At 44.3% G+C, this 19,903-nt stretch overlaps 1 protein-coding gene across 2 annotated transcripts; it reads right to left on the minus strand.

Moving 5' to 3' along the window:
* Positions 1-4,770: 4,770 nt before the first annotated feature.
* On the minus strand, positions 4,771-19,476 carry LOC310675152 (embryonic protein UVS.2-like). 2 transcript variants are annotated; one of them, XM_083435326.1, is made up of 12 exons: positions 19,261-19,476; positions 19,100-19,124; positions 18,013-18,153; positions 15,427-15,544; positions 13,981-14,159; positions 11,574-11,655; positions 10,800-10,927; positions 9,680-9,795; positions 8,878-9,103; positions 7,298-7,416; positions 6,778-7,000; positions 4,771-5,106 (listed from the first exon to the last, which is right to left on the minus strand). In XM_083435326.1, the coding sequence occupies exons 1-12, from the start codon at positions 19,327-19,329 to the stop codon at positions 5,093-5,095; spliced, it is 1,440 nt and encodes a 479-aa protein (XP_083291452.1). In that variant the 5' UTR covers positions 19,330-19,476; the 3' UTR covers positions 4,771-5,092. The 2 variants fall into 2 exon arrangements, with proteins under 2 accessions (XP_083291452.1, XP_083291453.1); XM_083435327.1 differs by having other exon boundaries at positions 19,275-19,475.
* Between the last annotated feature and the right edge of the window lie 427 nt (positions 19,477-19,903).

Consider the following 19,903-nt stretch of genomic DNA (forward strand, 5'->3'; position numbering starts at 1 on the left):
GGGATTTACTCCTGAGTTAAGCCCTATCAAGCTCTCTTCTACAAGACTACACATTTGAAGGGCTTTCTGGTCCATGCCTGGCTTAAAGCTAAAGAGCTGTAAGAAGGGTTGACCACCGACTGTTCATATATGGGCAGCAGATAACCTCCATGTTACGCACTATGGTCAGATTATCGCATTTCTATTTATAGCAATTATTTTGAAACTTGTATCTATACATTAGCAAATGCAGGTCTGATGCAAATCTGTGTCTTCTGCTGCATTTTTTTATTCCTTTGTTTGGTGATGGGTTTCCTTTTTCCAGCCAAATTCCCAGCAGTGATATCGGCAGCAGTTCAACCCATCAGCACCATGCTCGCCCCAACTGGCCAATTGATATCAAAATTAGGAAAGCAGGAGAGCCAACTGTAAATAGAGCTTGCCAGCTGTGTACCTTTGACCATAGACTCTGTCTGTCTCTCTCTGTGTGTTTGTCTGTTCTGGCATCAGGACTTGGCATCCGTAGGCACTGCTAAGACTGAAACCTCAGAAGGGAGCCCACTGTCATTGGCTCTGGAGCCTAAATTCCTTGCTTCTCCTCCTCCTTCCTCTTCTGCTAGTCCATCTGTCCCCTGGGAGCAGAGAAAGAAACAGCAGCCTCTCGCCCTCACCGTCTAGGTGACTATGCAGATTGGGCCCAAAGACAGAGGGCAAGTGAGTGAACAGTGGAAACAGCAGTGAGGGGTACATGACCCACCAGACAGTCTGTTCCTAATGAAGCACTTGCCAACTGCTAAGAACTGATGCTTGTGGACTGCATATTCTTTGTGTTGTACTGCCACCAACAGGTGATAAATAGTAAATAAACACTTAGCAGGGTTTTTTTTACCATGCCTAAAAAGAAACACATAGGATGTGACTATTTCATGAGAGCTGGTGAAGATGAAATTTCACATTGCCATGAGACTCTTAGTTCTTTTCCCTGCAATAGGTCAGCGTGGTTCGATGTCAGGGTTTCCACACTATTCCCTTATCTGCCGTCACCATCAGTGACCATTCTCATGTTTTTCATTCTCATGGTTATTGTGTTGTTATTCGTTGAATTATTTACTGCATTTATACCCAATCCTTCCACCTGAAGGAGACGAGGGCAGCAGTAGAAAGAGCTAACCTCCTGTCCAATGGGATGATGTCATCAGGAAAGGCCGGCTGTTGAATTAGCATAAAGCACTTGGAAAAGCCAGACCTGCCTCACTTTTGTTACCAATGCTACTGTACTTATATGATTCCATTATGGCCTTTCACTTAACTTCAGTTACAACTTTTTTTTTTTTGTAGCATCCTATATAAACTACAGTGGTACCTCAGGTTACAGACACTTCAGGTTACAAACGCTTTAGGTTACAGACTCCGCTAACCCTGAAGTAGTACCTTGGGCTAAGAACTTTACCTCAGGATGAGAACAGAAATTGCGCAGTGGCGGCGGGGCAGCAGTGGGAGGCCCCATTAGCTAAAGTGGTACCTCAGGTTAAGAACAGTTTCAGGTTAAGAACGGACCTCTGGAATAAATTAAATTCTTAACCAGACATACCACTGTAGTAGCAAATTCATTCTTTAAGTGCTGATTTTTATGTAATCCAAATAGCACTATCCACGGACAAGAGAGGTATCAGCAAGCTTGAAAGAACCTCAAGGTTTGCAGAAATGTGAACATGTATCTAGAAAAGGAGGGGGTAAATCCATTTTTGTTTTTGAACTCAGCTCAAAATGCTTAAATCCCTGTGCAGTTTAGAATTGGAATACCCAATGACACACCTTCACCCTGCCCATGCACTGACATGATCTTCAGAGGCCCACCTCCAGGTGCCAACAATGTCTTGAGATTAGGGTGTGCCATTCACTCTCTATGTGGGCAAGTTCCATTTCTCTCTGGTAATTTCATGTTCCTTGGCAGAGGTCAATTTCAGAGATGCTCAGGTAAGGTTCAGCCTATCCACCACATTTCTAGGGTAGGCCTGGTCCTACCAATCCCATTTGTTAACATTGTCCCCCTCCAACTAGGAAGTGAAAAGCTATTCACTGGTATCCATTAGGGATGGGGAAGAAGTTCAGTTCAGTTTGCATTTGAAGGGGAACCTACCCAATTCACGCTTCCCTGAGCAACATGTGAACCAAAACATAACCATCCTTTGAAATTTACCCTTCTCTGAATTTTTGCACTGCAGACAAGTATCGTGTACAAAAATGCATATACCAAAAGAAAGTGTGAATAAAAATGCATATACAGTGGTTCCTCAGGTTACATATGCTTCAGGTTGCATACGCTTCAGGTTACAGACTCCGCTAACCAAGAAATAGTGCTTCAGATTAAGCACTTTGCTTCAGGATGAGAACAGAAATCGTACTCCGGCGGCGCGGCGGCAACAGGAGGCCCCATTAGCTGAAGTGGTGCTTCAGGTTAAGAACAGTTTCAGGTTAAGAACGGAGCTCTGGAACGAATTAAGTACTTAACCTGAGGTACCACTGTACAAGTAAAAAAATAAATAGCTCACCAATGTGTATATCACAGAAAATTGCTTTGCAAAAATGTGTATATTAGGTAAAATTGCACACAGACTTGCTTATATTAGAGATTCTCACTAAAATGCTGGTGAATTTTCATGAGAACTCAGAAAAAAGAATATGCAGACTGATGTGGAAATATAGAGAACTGAAGATTGGGCGGGGGGGGGGGGGAGAGAAACGGAAAATGACAGATTCACCCATCCCTAGTATCTATATAAGAAATCAACATTTCCCTCCTACTTCTCCCTCCGAGATTTCAGTTTTCTTTCCTCGCTCTCTTCTTTCTCGTGGCTTCAGGCAGCTTCAACCCCCAACCATGACCATTCTGAAGCTTGCTCTAGCAGCAGGTTTGGGACGTCAAGACAAAGCCTGGAAATTTGGCACCCGCTCTGTTCAGCTGTTTGTTTGTTTTTGCAATGTTTATTACGCCACACCCCTGCCCACACATTTTAGTAAGGAAAAACAGGCGTTTAAAATTTCAATGTCTTGTTGCAAACTGCCACTCTTCCTGTGCAGAATCAGAATCAGATTCATGTTTCCCAGTCCTTTACCCCCACCCTGCACCCCAAGAACCCAACCCCTGCAATTTATAGGTCAAGGGTCTACCCAAGAAATCAAAGCACATTTAAGCTCTGCTCCCTGGAAAGATTACAGAAGCAGGAAAATGGGGGTCATTTTCATCATGGTGCAATCTACCCCCAATTGTTAATGTTAACCAGGCAGAGAAAAAGCATGTGCTATTAACTCCCCTAAATGAAGTGAACATATACTCTCAAAGCCAAGGGCAAGCACTTTGCATGCCTATTTATTGCATTCTGAGGCATTCTATTTCAGCAAGGAGAATGTTTCTTCAAACCACTGCCATCTTACTTAGAATGTGGGTGTCTCCCTTCACCCTAAGTAGTGAGCACTGTGGTACGACTCTAAAGTGAATACGGTGTACGGTTGTGTTCAATTAGTAAGTATACAACATCTAGTTTACATACCTTAATTATTCTAAAATGTGAATATGGCTTTGTTTACATCATATGTTCTATAATCATAAAATTGTAGAGTTGGAATGGACTGCAAGGGCCCATCTAGTCCAATGCAGGAATCTTTTGCCCAACATGGGGCTTGAATCCACAACCCTGAGAATAAGAGCCTTATGCTCTACCAACCAAGCTATTGCAGGAAGCCTGTTTGTACCCTTTCCCTTATAGCCAGCAGCAGCTGGACTGGCTAAGCAGAGCTGCCCTCCTGATACTGCCTCAATACAGCTCTCCTGACTGGAGCTGGGGCTGGCGGGGTGGCAATGAGGTTGGAGCTAGACAGAAACACCACTGGTGCATCTCCATAGCCCTGCCCCTGCTGCTGCTCTGTCCCATCCCAGTGCCACTAAAGTATGTTATTGTGATGGTGATGTTGAGAGGACAACAGCCACTGTCTGCTTGCACATGTGGAGCAAGGGGAGATAGTCTTGGCACACCTACAACTTCTCAACTGGTACCATGAAGGGGCAAAGGAAGGGGGTGCAGTGGGTGCGAGCCACCCCGGGTGTCACCACTGAGGGGGTGACAAAATGCCAGGCGACATTCACCGCGGGGCCTGCAGCACACCCAAGCCACACGTTTCTCCTGGGAGAGATGCGGTGGCTTGGGCGTGTGCAGGCTCTGTGCTGCCCAAACGGTCTGCCCGCTGCCTCCCCCCCAGCTGTAAGGCGGCTGAGTGGAAGGAGGCAGGCAGACTCTGGAGGCCCCATAGTGCGCCCTGCCCCTATGGGCAGCTTGCCCCACCCCTATGGATGGCTCGTGCCGCCCCAGGCACCTGAGCGGATTCCTCCACCGCTGGTACCATGGAAGGCTTCAAACAGAAATTCTGGTTCTTCTGGTCTCCAGAACCAAAAGGTTACTACAAAGTGGGCATGTGGCCTTCTACAGGGCACACAATTCTCTGGATGCCTATGTGCTGCAACACAGAGAAGCAGTCAATTAAGTCATAATGATGGGCCATGCCCCCAGCACACTCTGTGCATCAGCATACACACAACACACAAGGCAATGCTACTGATTCCTGACTTTAGAGCTTGAAAAACAGGGATATAGGCACTTACCACGAATAAAGCCACTGGACTTACAAGGAGAATGATGGGCATTTTCCATTGGGAAAGGCCTGTGCACCTAAACAAGGATGACAAGGCAAGGGCACTGGAATGTGAGCAGATCAAAGCAATCTGAATGCGAACGATGGGCTTTTTAAGCTTTACTTAACATCTTTTGTTACATAGTTCAAGGTGCCACCAACAGATGGCTAGTAAAAATGGTAATTGAAGAGATACAGCATAGAATAACTTCTCCTTGCCTGCTTCAATTGCTCCTTGGTGTTTTGGCAAATCCAGCGTACAGTTCAGCATTCTGCACTTGAGAGTATTTATGGAAGAAACTGATCAGTCTTTAAAAAGAAACAAAGCACAACACCAGCAAGAGGCAAAGACAATCTGGCATCAGAATTTCCACGCTCTTTCTTGTTGGCAGTTCAGGACGAAGGCAATTCTCCCACAGGCTGTTCTTCATGATGGCAAAACTGCAATGACAGGTAAAGTTTGTTTCATCTGTAAAGTTTGTTTCATGGATTAAAATAGCCTAGGCTTGAGGCAGGGCACATAGCATTAATATTGTTTGCTGCATTTATGAATGCAAGCATTAATTGTGGGTTAGTTCTAAAGTCATTAGTCTGGAAGCATATTTTGACAAACCATTGGAGTGAGCTCATGACTGGGCTTAGTAGTGAAGCTAAGCTGTGGACTGCTTACAGCCAGTATGGTGCAGTGATTAAGCAATGGATTAGTACCTGGGATAAAGGTAAAGGTAAAAGGACCCCTGACCATTAGGTCTAGTCATGACCGACGCTGGGGTTGCTGCGCTCATCTCACTTTATTGGCTGAGGGAGCCAATGTACAGCTTCCGGATCATGTGGCCAGCATGACTAAGCCACTTCTGGAAAACCAGAGCAGTGCACGGAAACGCCGTTTACCTTCCCGCTGGAGCAGTACCTATTTATCTACTTGCACTTTGACATGCTTTTGAACTGCTAGGTTGGCAGGAGCAGGGACCGAGCAACAGGAGCTCACCCCGTCGCGGGGATTCGAACCGCCGACCTTCTGATCGGCAAGTCCTAGGCTCTGTGGTTTAACCCACAGCACCACCCGCGTCCCCAGTAGCTGCTCTTGCCATGAAACTCACTGGGTGACATGCGCCCAGTCAGAGTCTTTCAGCCTAACTACTTCACAGGGTTGCTGTCAGAGTAGAGAACCATGTACACCACTTTGAGCTCCTTGGAAGAAAGATGGGATCTAAATGCAATAAATAAGCACAAAGGCCATTGCCCTGGTGGTCCACTTCTGGCCCACCTGTTTTTATAGCCAAGTGAGCCGTAAGAAGGGCACTGCGGGGGCTGGCATGCCAGCCACTCCCCCTGCAAATGAGACAGGAATGGGAAATTGCAGCTGTCCTTTTGCCCATCTTTCTGCATTAACACACACTTAGATGCAAAGGCCTTTCAAGCACAAGGTCACTGATCCTAGCACATTGCCCTTAGCCTTTAGCCCTCTTCAGGCATTCAAGGAATGGGAGAAAGACAAGCACACCAACAGTCGGGAAAACCCTGAAAGAAGGCTCCCTGCTTCTGGAAGTCCCCCTCAAACTCATGGAGGGCAATGGGGTGGCCTGTATGGAGCTTGCACCATTGTGCCTGCAGTCTCCTCCCTCATGTATTGCTTTTTCCAGTTCTCCAAGGTTCAAAGAGGGCTTTTATCTGTCTGGAAAGCAATATAGGGTATTTTGTTTGTGTCAGGAAATGGGGGTGAGGTTCAGGTTATTCTTCCTCACAACATAATCGTCAAGTTGACTTGGGGCCTATTTTTGTATTGCTATACATAAACCAAACTTCTCATTATAGGCTTTATGCCCAGTGTGGGGAGATACTTGAGCCATATGGGCCCCAGGCTCATTTCCCTGTTGAGGCATTTGCAGCCCCGGTTACCTGACACTCCTGTGTCAGTCTGCGCATCGTGTCACTATAACTAAATTACTGGTGTATTTCCATTTAACCAAAACTTCTGAGGAACACAGATGACTCACATATCCCTCAAGGCAACAATTCCACAATAGGAACAAATCATTATTTCTTCCCCACTTTTTTCCAACACAAAATCTTGCCATCTCCCACCCAGATACCCTAGCAACAGTACTTAACTCATTGAGTAGTCCAGCTTAAACCCGGAATATTGAGAAACAACGTCACTGTAAAATTCTATACGTAGAAAGCTCCCAGTGGAATTGAAAGATGGAACCTCTGTCTTCCCACAAAAAGTGCCAAGAAGTGGAGAGCTGATGTCGCTGCCGTCACGAAAGACAAGTCTGTCATAGTTGCACCCAGCGGCTTCTTCCAGGTCAAAAAAGCCCATCGTTAGGGAGATCTGAAGCAACCACATAAGGGCACCAATTTCTATGTGTAGCATTTTATCTAAATCCAACAACATAGTATGCACTAAAGCCAGTGAGCATTATGCATACCCATAAATTAACAAGGCAGATCTGGAGCAAGCTAGATTTCATCACTGAATGCAGGAGTAAACAACACATTGGCTACCCCTGATCTAATGCAATCTTTTCTGAAGAGAGATTGAGATCAGGTCTTTAGGGGGAAAGTAATGAGCTGTATAAAGTTGTTGCCCTAGCCAGGGAAGCCCACCCCCCCTCCTCCTGCCCCTTACCCTGCTTCCTGCTGGAGCACTGATAATCCATAGGCATCTTTTGTTTGGAGGGTATTTTCTTGGGAAGTTTGGAGAAGTGACCACTCCATGAGTGCTTGTGAAAGTCCCTCCACATATCACTGTGATGAAAAGAATGGGGGGGGGGGGGAATCAATGGAATAAAAGGGGGGAGGGAATCAGTATGTTTAAAGATAATGTTCACTCTAAATGAAGGACACTCGTATGGATGCAAGAGTTCACCCAAGCCAGTATGGTGTAATGACAAGAGTGCTGAGGTTGGATATGGGAAATCTCATTCATGAAGCTGATGGAGAGCCTTGAAGCTCTCTCTTAGCGTAGCCTTTCTTACAGGGTTGTTGTTAGGTGGAGGGTAGGCAGGATACAAAATCAACAAGAACATAAGACACCAAGAGAAGAGGAAGAGAAATCAGCATTAGGAAGGGTGGTGAAAACTCTGCCAGTTCTTGACTGGTCCCACCATGACGGGTGGGTGGCAGCAGTCTCCACCAATGAACATGTTGAGAAGCAGGAAGAGGATAACTGTGGTCTGGCACTGCTATCCCTCCATTGGGCCATGGAGTTGATTTTCTTCTTCTTTCCTAATCTGAATCCAGTGGGGAAGGCCTGTAGTTTAGCCATAGAACATCAGCTTTGCATGCAGAAGGTCCCAGGTTCTCCACCCCTGGCAACTCCAAACAGGCCTCTACTGACCCCAGAGAGCAGCTGCCCATCAGCATAGACAATACTGAACTAGGTGGACCAATGTTCTGACTCTGCAGATGGCAGCCTTCCTATGTGCTTCTCCCTTTGTTATATTTATTTATTTATCTCACAAGATTTATCTCACATACTTGATTGTAATGTAACCTCAAAGCGGCTTAGAAAAAGAATAGAATTATCCACAACAGAACGGTTAGAAGCAACTATATTAAACTTTCAAAAATACTTAAAACCAATGACAAGTTATAAACCAGATTAAAGCACATGTCAATACTCTGCATGTCTGGATAGGCTTGCAAATGCTATTGAGAGTGCAGGGAAGGCACCTGCCTGGTGAAAATAGGCAAGAATTTCCAAAGGATAGGTGCCTGCAAATGTGGAATGAGGATTACGTGGCACCTGCAACAGGACCTGGGCTGCAAATTGAAGTGGTTGTTGAGTGGGCATATATATAGTAGTAGTAGTAGTAGTAGTAGTAGTAGTAGTAGTAATAATAATAAATAAATAGATTTTAGTGGGCTTTATTTATTTATTTATTTATAATTAATTAGATTTGTATACCCATATATCTCAGGGCGTTTTTAGGGTAAGGTATGTCTGAGTAAACATGTTTCAGATGGGCTCAGACATGCAAAGATGAGCAAATAGTTTGAGGTCCATAGACTTCTATGTGGGTTGTTGTGACAGCAAATGGATTTAGAGAATTTGGGTAATTCAGATCCAGGGAAAGAGAGCGTAAAATTAAAATACCCTTGGAAAACTGTTCCACCAGTGCTTGTTTTTATTTTGCATGTACTGTATGTGTTTCTTTCCTAGCACTGATGCTTTCAGCAAGTAGTGAGAGATAGAGCCCTTCATACCATGTGCATAGGAAGCTGTGAAACCCTTTGATGCAACAGCCTCATCACTCACAAACTCCACAAGCATCATGCTTCCAGAAGACACCACTGCTGGCAACTGCCCCTCTCCACATAACTTGTCGACAAGAAGACGGGCATTCCTGTTGTTTCCATCATAAATTCGGATGTAGTCGGAGGCACAGTTTGGAGAGCGCTGGAGATCCAAAACATGAAACTTCAGAAAGACCTAAAGCAGAAAAAGAAAGCCAAATACATTTTAGCTTGGCTGGGCCCTGATTCCCAGGATTCTTGGGATGGGGAGATGTGCTTCAAACGTATGGTTGTGTACATAGCCTGGTGTCACGTACTTGAAACTAACCTGAAGATTAATGTTGTGTCAGTGAGTTCAGAGCATAAACAGACTGCAACTCCCAAAAGTATACAAGTAGCAAGAAGGAAGAAGAAGAAGAAGAAGAAGAAGAAGAAGAAGAAGAAGAAGAAGAAGAAGAGGAAGAGTTTGGATTTGATATCCCGCTTTATCACTACCCGAAGGAGTCTCAAAGCGGCTAACATTCTCCTTTCCCTTCCTCCCCAACAACAAACACTCTGTGAGGTGAGTGGGGCTGAGAGACTTCAGAGAAGTGTGACTAGCCCAAGGTCACCCAGCAGCTGCATGTGGAGGAGCGGAGATGCGAACCTGGTTCACCAGATTACGAGACTACCGCTCTGAACCACTACACCACACTGGAAAGGTCCATTCCCTGCCCTCCTTTTATCTGTTGTGTAATCCTGATACATTAAACAATGATTTGAGCATCCTTACCTTTCCTTCTGGGATTTGGATCAGCCATAGGCATGTGACATTTTTGGGGTATGAATATGGGTAATTAGTAGAGGAGAAGTTGCCCCTTCGATTACGAAGCACAGTGCTACAACAGTCTAAAGAACAGAACAGAACAAAATGAGGGGAAAATGAGATGTGCCAAGGGAAAATTCCAACACAACTTTCTGTTTATCTATCCTTGAACTCTGTGAGGGAGAACTCAGCGCTCATTAAATATGTCACTGTTCAACCTAGTAAAGGTTACTCCTGCTGAGTGAAGAAATTAAAATATGCCTGTTAACAATATCACACACACCAGACAGCAAATGATTGTGATTCATGACTTGAGCTCATTACATTAAGACCAACATACAGTGCAGTATACAGTATTAGCAAAATTTCCCTCCTTATGATGAGTGGGGTGGGTGTTTAGAAAAAGGAGGGCTTGTGTTTTAGGACTGTTGGGGTGTGCAGGGGAGTGAACTCTGTACACTGAGCATACAGAGGCACATTAAACACCCCCCCTTCCCTATAGGTTCCCAATTGGCAAGGCAATCCAGTGATAAAGGGTTGGTCTTGCCTTCAGTGCGGCAGCATCCCCATGCAGGTGCCGACTGCAAGATCCAAATGATGATAGATGACCAAATACTACACATTCATACACATACTGCACCTGCATGGGATAGCACCTTGGGAAAGGCTCTCCTTCCCAGCACAGGGAGCTTGCAAAGAGGGCCAAGTGTTGACCAATTGGGTTGGAATAATATGTTCTTGAAAGGGGGGGGGGGAATGGCTACTAGCCATGATGGCTATGCTCTACCTCCCTAGCTGGAGGCAGCGATGCTTCCGAATGCCTGTTTTTGGAAAGCATGGAAGGGAAGAGTGCTCTTGTGGACTTCCCCACTCCAATGGTTTTTTGTTGGTTTTGAAAGGTGCCCTTTCAAGTGCAGAGTAAATGATTCACTGTTTTCAAAGCATGGCATTGGGAAGAGAAAGTATGTTAAGGTGAGGTGATGCCCATCTAGGTCACGAAATCTGGCAGCACTAACTAATCTCAAATGTTATAAAAAATTAACAACATCAGATGGGAAACTACCCATGTAGCATTCTGAACACTTACTGCATCTGTAGAGCTTGTTGATTTTTTTCACATCTAGGTCGCTGAGTCCTATTCTCTGACCAATTGGTACAGATGCGTTTGGGATGGGGACAATGGTTGCTTTCCCGGGAGCACTAGAAAAATCGTATCTGCAGAAGACAGGAATAGATGTGATCATCAAACTCTGTCGGGTCATTGTTTTATAATGCAACATCTAAAATAATATTTGCATGGAAACCATCCTGGGAAATGAAGAATAAACACTTCACAGACATTGGGTTGTCTATACATACATGCAAAAGATTTGGGGTTCAGCAACAATAATGTACCAATGTGGCAATGAAACACTTTTGTTCAGTCCCATGACTTTTCATTTGTATGGTTCCTCAGGGTTCTATACTGTCCTTTTTAACATCTACATGAAGACATTTGAGAGAGGTCATCTGCAGTTTGGGGCACAGCTTCTTCTCTGTCTCTCCCTATCCAGCAATCCCAAAGATGCTGTAAATGTTGTAGATCAGTTCTGGCTGTTAGTGGGATGAAGTGGGTGGGATGAAGACTAACAAACTGAAACAAAATCCAGGCAAGGCAGAGGTTCTTGTGATAAGTGGGAAGGGTTTCAGTTTGGATGTTCAACCAGTGTTGGAAGAAGTTGCACTCCCTTGCAGCTTCAGCGTGTTCTTGCACATTGCTCCAAGGAGAAGACAGAGATGAAATTATATAAAAGAGGATCCTTACACTACAGTTAAGAGCAGTTTTGTCTGAAAAGAGAAGGTGCCCTGAAACACAACTTACGGGCCATAATGCATCACTGAACCATAGTCATACGGAAGACCCAGATTATTAGAGTCCACTTTCTCGAAATTCCCCTGTTCTCCTGTAAAATATGAAAGTAAGTGAAGCAGGCACTCAAAGGAGAGTTAGAACACAGGGGGAGAAAGAGAGAGAAGAATGATTTTAACAGGTACTTGTGAAAATAAAGATGTTGTAAACTTAGCAACAGTTTCTCTGCTGAAGCCCTTGTGAATTTCTGAGTCCCTTTAAGAACAAGTGCTTGGGTTTGCTTGTTTCCCCACTTCCACTTTTAACCTTCTGTTGGAAGACCAGAGTGACTGGGGGAGAAATAAATTATTATTATTATTATTATTATTATTATTACAGTGCTTTTTTCCTTTCGTAAGCTTGAGTGTAGGGGCTAACTACTGATATTTGTAAGCTGCTCTGGGGAGACATATATATATATATATATATATATATGCTTTCGTAGATTTTCACGGGTACAGGAATGCAGGTTTTGGTGTCCTCGGGTGTCTTCCCGTGTAAAAGTTGGGGTGTCTAGGCGACGTTTCGACGAGGTCTCACTCGTCATCTTCAGGCTGGTGCTTTCGGCTTCTTGTTACTGGAACAGAGCAGGATCTCAGTGTTTGAGTTCCTATAAATACTGTTGAGGAGGTGTGGTGTATAGCCTCCAATGTTCTGGGCAGAGAGGAGGTTCCCAGGCTAGTGTGCCTTTTCTTCTTTTGTTCCTTAATTACTTGAGGGATATCTTGAGTGATTTCTTGAGTGATTTCCTGAATCCCACTTAGGTGGGTCATTAGGTGTGGATTAGTTGCTAAAGCCTTCGTGTCTTGAACTCTTGAACTTTGTGAAGAGTTTTTCTGAGAAGATGGCTGTACTGCACTTGGTTGTGCTCTGGCTTGGCTTCGTGTATAGGGGCGAGCTGTGGTTTTGTGGCCTGTGCCAGCCAAATCTGTGTAGGGATTGCAGGGGGGTGCAGCATCCGGAGGTGCCACCCTGGTTTGGCTACTGGATGGTGTCTGTAATTTATCTGTGGAGAGGGTCTGGGTTTGGGTCTGGTGTGGTTGATAGGTGATGGCGTTCTGTGTGCCTCTGGATCTGGTGTCAGATTTTGTGGGGAGGGCTAATTTCCAGATGTCTGGCAAGCGGGATGTGTCGTCACGCTTGTTCATGTTGTGAGGGTGTTTCTCTATCTCGATGGCTTCCATGATTATTCTCTTGTGGTGATGTTCCATGTTAAAGAGCAATTTGGAATCTGCAAAATTAATTTCGTGTCCTGTTTCTTTCATGTGTTGGAAAAGAGACAAACAAACAGACGAATAAATGCACGTATCGCAGAACACAAGAATGCCGTCAAAAAAGAAGAAAAAACTTCCTCTCTTTTCCAACACATGAAAGAAACAGGACACGAAATTAATTTTGCAGATTCCAAATTGCTCTTTAACATGGAACATCACCACAAGAGAATAATCATGGAAGCCATCGAGATAGAGAAACACCCTCACAACATGAACAAGCGTGACGACACATCCCGCTTGCCAGACATCTGGAAATTAGCCCTCCCCACAAAATCTGACACCAGATCCAGAGGCACACAGAACGCCATCACCTATCAACCACACCAGACCCAAACCCAGACCCTCTCCACAGATAAATTACAGACACCATCCAGTAGCCAAACCAGGGTGGCACCTCCGGATGCTGCACCCCCCTGCAATCCCTACACAGATTTGGCTGGCACAGGCCACAAAACCACAGCTCGCCCCTATACACGAAGCCAAGCCAGAGCACAACCAAGTGCAGTACAGCCATCTTCTCAGAAAAACTCTTCACAAAGTTCAAGAGTTCAAGACACGAAGGCTTTAGCAACTAATCCACACCTAATGACCCACCTAAGTGGGATTCAGGAAATCACTCAAGAAATCACTCAAGATATCCCTCAAGTAATTAAGGAACAAAAGAAGAAAAGGCACACTAGCCTGGGAACCTCCTCTCTGCCCAGAACATTGGAGGCTATACACCACACCTCCTCAACAGTATTTATAGGAACTCAAACACTGAGATCCTGCTCTGTTCCAGTAACAAGAAGCCGAAAGCACCAGCCTGAAGATGACGAGTGAGACCTCGTCGAAACGTCGCCTAGACACCCCAACTTTTACACGGGAAGACACCCGAGGACACCAAAACCTGCATATATATATATATATATATATATGTATACTTAAAGTTGTTTGTGGTTTACTTGCTTTAGTTGTTTATTTGTTTATTTTTACATGGTTTAAATGCACCCTCTGCTCAGAATTGAAGATATATGCACAATATACAATATAGAAATGTTTTTGTTTAAATAATCCTCTACAGCAAGCAAGGGTTAAAACTGTTACTTGAATGCTGGTGGACATACCTGCTGTAACATACTCCAAGTGGATTTTAACATACTTGTCTCGGTCGTTCCGGGCCTGTTCATGTATGAAACCCAGGGCATGGTTGATTTCATGCTGAATTAATCCTTTATATATGCAGCCATTTTTTGCCAAGCCCAACTGCTGTTTGCCTCCAATCTTTCCAAAGTAAGACCAGCACCTGAGAACATGGAAAGCAATGACCTGTGCCATCACATAAAGCCATGGCATACAGTTTCATTTAGTACATTTATAACTTGGCTTTCAGTGAGCACAAAGTGTCATACTCTCTCATATTTTACCCTGTGAGGTACGTGTGTATTTAGTAGAGCCCTGTTCCTGCGCATGTCCACTCAGAAGTAAGCTCTACCGAGTTAAATGGGAAGTAGGTGGGTATGAATGCAGCCTCTTAAGCTTCACTGAATTCAATGGAGTTATCCAATTACATATTAATGTTGATATCTTGAGTTGTGAGCATCACATATGATTAGTTACAAACATCTAATTTCCAGAAAATATGAATGTCCAGGAGCACTCTAGAAGACAGCACATCTTTACTGACTCCAAAAAAATAGACGTCATCTCACATCTAGTTCTCTACTATATATTTTGGAAAGTGCTATGTCTGTCTGTCCGTCTATTCTCCATTGGTTTGGCTGCCTCTCAAGATATCATTACAAAACTCAGCACTAAGGTCCTGAGGTGGGCGGGGGGGGGGGGGGGGACTCTGTCACTGTTTTAATGCTGGTCGCCACTTTGAATCAAGGTGGTGGACCCAAATGCAACTTTGGTGTGATTTTTTTGAAATAGGATCAGCCGCCTCTTGAGATATTGTCACCAAATTCGATACAAGGATACCCAATGTAGGGGCAGTGGGCTTCACTGATGCTTAGAGGCCCAGTTCCATTTTGAATCCAGATGGCAGACTAAAAAATGGAGTGACTTCACCTGATTTTTAGCATGACAGGTCCAAACAGTATCATCAATTTAAAAATCACAGTATTTTGTGGTTTCTACAGATTCATAGGCATTGCCGGACACTCCCTGCTAGTAATATATGGACCACCTTAAAACATAAAGCAAGGAATTCAGCACTGTGCTATGGCAATAGTTCTGTCAGTGCAAGCATTTCAGGCTGCCAGATGCAATGTTCCCTCATCTCCTTTGCCTGTTTTGGGGCAAGGTCAGGGTTTCAACCACCTATAAAGCATCCTGTTTTGGTGAAGGCTGTCCCACTAACACCAGCTTTTACACGCTGTTGGACTCCAACTCCCATCTGCTCCAGGCAGCATGGCCAATGGTCAGGAATTATGGGAGCTGGAGTCTGCCAATATCTGGAATGCAACAAGTTGTGGGGAAAGCTTCGGCAGAAGAGAAGAAACAGAAAGACAGCATAATTCCAAGCAATAGTAGTATTCTTAGATATCATCAGGAGAGATAAAACTTACCTATCTGCAGGGAAAATATTTATGTAGTCATGTTCTGTTGAATGCCTGATAAACTGAATACATGTCAGTGTGACAAATTCTTGCATTGCTTCAGCTATCACAGTCCTCTCCTCCACAGCTAAAAAAAAAAAAATGCAAGGGAGAGAAAGAAATGCATTGAAAGTTCCCATATTATGTGTGTGGAGTTCAAACAGAATATGTTTTGCCAACATGGGAAAGTTCCCTGCACTCCTGGGTATACCATTAAGAAATATTTCATGTAGAACAGGGCTCCTGGGAAATTGTGAATGTGTGTGTAAAGGAGGATTTCTTTCATGTAAACCTTCTTCAAAAATTATCCACCTAACTATGGCTACTCTCTGCATATGGTATAGCAGTGAAAGAGTGCCCAACATTCCAGGGAAACATGAATGCTGGAAGCAAGTGGGTGCCAGCACTGTTTCTATTGCTTACAGTACACAGACCACTTCAGTGCTTGTTATATCTGTTGTGTAAATGCTTTTTATTATGGGTTTTGGGGTTGTTGTTTTTTTGCAATTGTACAAAGATATCAAAGTATAAAATGGGTATAGCAGACTTGGTTATGTCATATACAACTCAACACATTTGCTGTCTGATTCATGTAATTGATGCTGCAACCCGCTGCCTACCAAAGCCTGTGCCACAAGAAACTTTAGGGTGCAAATCCAACTCAATTCCACTTTAAAATGTTTGGCCTTCAGATCCCTCTGATGATGATCTTTCCAGTCATCTTCAGACAGGGGTAAGGCTGTAGCTCAGTGGTAGAGCATCTGATTTGCATGCAGAAGGTCCCATGTTGCCATGTCCCTGCCATCTCCAAGTGGGACTTAAATAAAACTGCTGACTCTGGAGAGCTGCTGCCAGTCCATGTAAGCATTACTGAGCTAGATGGACCAATAGTATAACTCAGTATAAGGTAGTTTCCTATGTTCTTATGGCTCTTCTGAAAACGATGACCACAAGCCAACATCATTATCTCAGAAGGTCTTGTGGACTCTCAGTCTCATATAGAGTCAGAGGCCAACTGTGCATAGGAGTTTCTATACTCCAGATAATGGAGCAATGGTTTAGACCTTAGATTAAAATTTGAATCATCCCACTAAATTGGTTTGCTGTCCTCAAAGTCCCTGCTAGAGAAGACAATGCCAGAGGCTGAGGCTATTCATTGGTGATAAAGTGCATTGCTCCGTGGCAAAGTTGCAGCTTCACTTGAGGATCAGGACTCTGGCTGTCAATTATTAAGATGCACTTGGGGATAAAAGGACTCCCTTGAGCTTTGGAATGTATCGGCTATTGTGTGGTGGGGTGGCAGTGCTCCCCTGACCTCCTGACAGTCTCATCGCTGTTGCCCATTAGGAAAGAGAAGGGGAGGGGTAAGGCAATGGCAAGGTCAGCAAAGTGCAAGCACACTGCTGGAGCCAATTCAGCACGCCCATTGGTGTGTTTGCACCATGCTGACCTTGCCCCACCTCTACATCCTGGTAAGTTCCAACAAAGCAATCCAAGGCTAGGCGAGTGCCATCACCCCACCATACTTTCCGCTGTTGGCTCTGCTTGGGAGCTGTCCTGGGTCCTGCAAGACTGTAACCTGCTGCCTACTCCAGTTTTGTGCTGTCTGTGGTGATTGCACCTCAATCAAGGTTCCCAACAGGAATAAGGCACCAGCCTGATTAAGAAGTCCCAACCCAACTGGGACATGGGTGGTGCTGTGGGTTAAACCACAGAGCCTAGGACTTGCCGATCAGAAGGTCGGCGGTTCGAATCCCCGTGACGGGGTGAGCTCCTATTGCTCGGCCCCTGCTCCTGCCAACCTAGCAGTTTGAAAGCATGTCAAAGTGCAAGTAGATAAATAGGTGCTGCTCTGGCGGGAAGGTAAATGCCGTTTCTGTGCGCTGCTCTGGTTCTCCAGAAGCTGCTTAGTCATGCTGGCCACATGACCTGGAAGCTGTATGCCGGCTCTCTCGGCCAATAAAGCGAGATGAGCGCCACAACCCCAGAGTCAGCCACGGCTGGACCTAATGGTCAGGGGTCCCTTTACCTTTTATGGTGTTGGAGGAGACTCTTGAGAGTCCCATGGATTGCAGGAAATTCAAACCTATCCATTATTAAGGAAATCAGCGCTAAGTGCTCACTGGAAGGACAGATTGTGAAGCTGAAGCTCCAATACTTTGGCCACCTCATGAGAAGAGAAGACTCACTGGAAAAGACCCTGATGTTGGGAAAGATGGAGCATACAAGGAGAAGGGGACGACAGAGGACGAGATGGTTGGACAGTGTTCTCGAAGCTACCAGCATGAGTTTGACCAAACTGCGGGTGGCAGTGGAAGACAGGAGTGCCTGGCGTGCTCTGGTCCATGGGGTCACGAAGAGTCGGACACGACTAAATGACTAAACAACAACAACAACATCACCAACAACCATGGCTCACTGATTGCTATGGAAAAGAGCTATCTGGGGTTTTTTGGAGGGTTATATATATATAATGGATTTTCATTATACAAAAATTTCATTATTAGCAAGAATGAACGCTGGAGAAGGCCTGTTGTTAAGCTTTAAATAACATACAAAACTCTGTCGAGACATTAATTGGAATGTTGACCAGCCCATCTTCTGATCTAGGCCAAACACATCTCTGATGGCATTTCATGGCACTTCGCTGTGTTCTTCGTCTGTAAACAATATCATCCTGATGCATAAATGTTTCTCCTGCAAGGATATTATTATTATTATTAGTAGTAGTAGTAGTAGTAGTAGTAGTACTATGATTTCATATGCACCATTCAGCATAAGGTTCCAGAGTGGGTGACATCAATGTAACAATGCAATTTTAAAATCAGTTAAACCAACTTACAGTCAGAAGAATAGGTAGATCCTAAATATCTCCCTCTCAGATGTCAAACACCAGTGTAAAGCAGTGTGGAAAGTTGCCTGGATGCCAGGTCTAACCAGAGATGAACAGCAGGTCTACCCATTTAGAAATAATGGAGGGCTAGACTAGGAATGCAAATTTCCCAGAGCTCATTTGAACAGCAGGCAGGAAGAAATATTGCCTTGTAAAACAAAACAAAAACCCAAACCCCAGAAAACAAACAACCAATCCTGTTTTCCTTCCAGTATATGAACTGAGAATGTTCATGAAGTACCAAAGACCATATGACCACCCATCAATAAATATGTTATTTATTTAGCACACTAACCAAGTTCATCAATATGTTGCAAGATTTAATAGTGGTGAAGACCTCATGGAAAGTAAAGTTAATCTCAAATGTATAAAGCAGGAGGTGCTGAACAATGCACTCTTTTATTAAGGTCAGCAACTTTGAGATCAGACTGCTACTCTAAAGGCACCCAGGGTCAAAATCCACTGAGCATTTCCCTCTATGAGCTCAAATGAAGTGAATGGGAGGAGCTGAGTGACAACATTACTCCTGTTGTTGAGAAGCTCCCATTGTTTTCAATGGAAGTCATGCTGTGGGGCTTCCCAGAAGACCTTCCTCCCCTAAGAGTGGAATCATAGACACCCAGATCTGAATGCTATTTTCTCAATTACATAAGACAGAAAAACTCTACAACAATCTATAGAACAACAGCATGGCATAAGCACAACATTGAGAGCATGACATCTCATAAAACAGGCATAAATCAAGCTCACCTGTGGCCTTGTCTTCCTGGATTCCCTGAAAAAGAATGGGACATCTTTTTAGGGTGCAGTATACTTAATCATTGAAATGTAAAATCACAGCAGAAAATGCAGGAAGCGAGTTCTTCGAGAGAGAGGTCTAGACAGCATCTTCAGCAGCATCAAGGACACACCTGGACAGGTTTACCTCGTGTAAACCTAGGAAAGGACAATAATAAGGTTGATAGTGCTAGAAGATTCATCTTTGGGTTACTTCACGTGTTCTTGTAGGTTTCCAGCAGCTTCACTTGTTGAGCCCTAGCTATGTGCAACTTGGATGAGCTTTTTTATATGGAAAAAGGCTGGCTTTAATCTGCGCAGAACAGCTAGATAACACGATGTATTTTCACAGAAACAAACAAGCTGTGGGAATTCCCAGAAGAGCTATCCGAGTATCATTTCATGCTACTTTATCATTGGGAGGAGGGGAAAGGATAAACAAATGTTGCAATATGAGAAAAGCTAATTGTTGGGTGACTAACACAAAATGCACTCGTCTATAAATAGGTGAGGACTTTTTTAAAAAAATAGTTTGAGTATTGGAACTATGAAGCTACCCTTTGAGCTTGCATGCATACAGAGCAACGTCTCTGAACACTTCCCCACTTGGAGGGGAAGGCGATTGCCCCTTGGATCCCCACTTGCTGCAAGAGGGAGCTGTCCACTGCCAACACAGCAGTCTCACAATGATTCAGATTGCTATACATGGGCAGGCAGATGAAGGCTTCCAGATGAAGGCTTCCAGGTCTACTTCTACTGAAAACAACAAAGAGTCTT

The sequence above is a fragment of the Podarcis tiliguerta genome (assembly GCF_965153285.1).
Source record: "Podarcis tiliguerta genome assembly, chromosome: 1".
NCBI lineage: Eukaryota > Metazoa > Chordata > Lepidosauria > Squamata > Lacertidae > Podarcis > Podarcis tiliguerta.

Bases quoted from the DNA above. Each gene is read 5' to 3' on its own strand.
- LOC310675152 (XM_083435326.1), bottom strand. From the start codon at position 19,329: ATGAATCTTCTAGCACTATCAACCTTATTATTGTCCTTTCCTAGGTTT. The intron at 14,160-15,426 runs GTAAGTTTTATC...CCATGTTCTCAG, and splicing joins AATATTTTCCCTGCAGATAG to GTGCTGGTCTTACTTTGGAA. The intron at 7,001-7,297 runs GTAAGGGGCAGG...TGGTTGCTTCAG, and splicing joins GTGCTCCAGCAGGAAGCAGG to ATCTCCCTAACGATGGGCTT.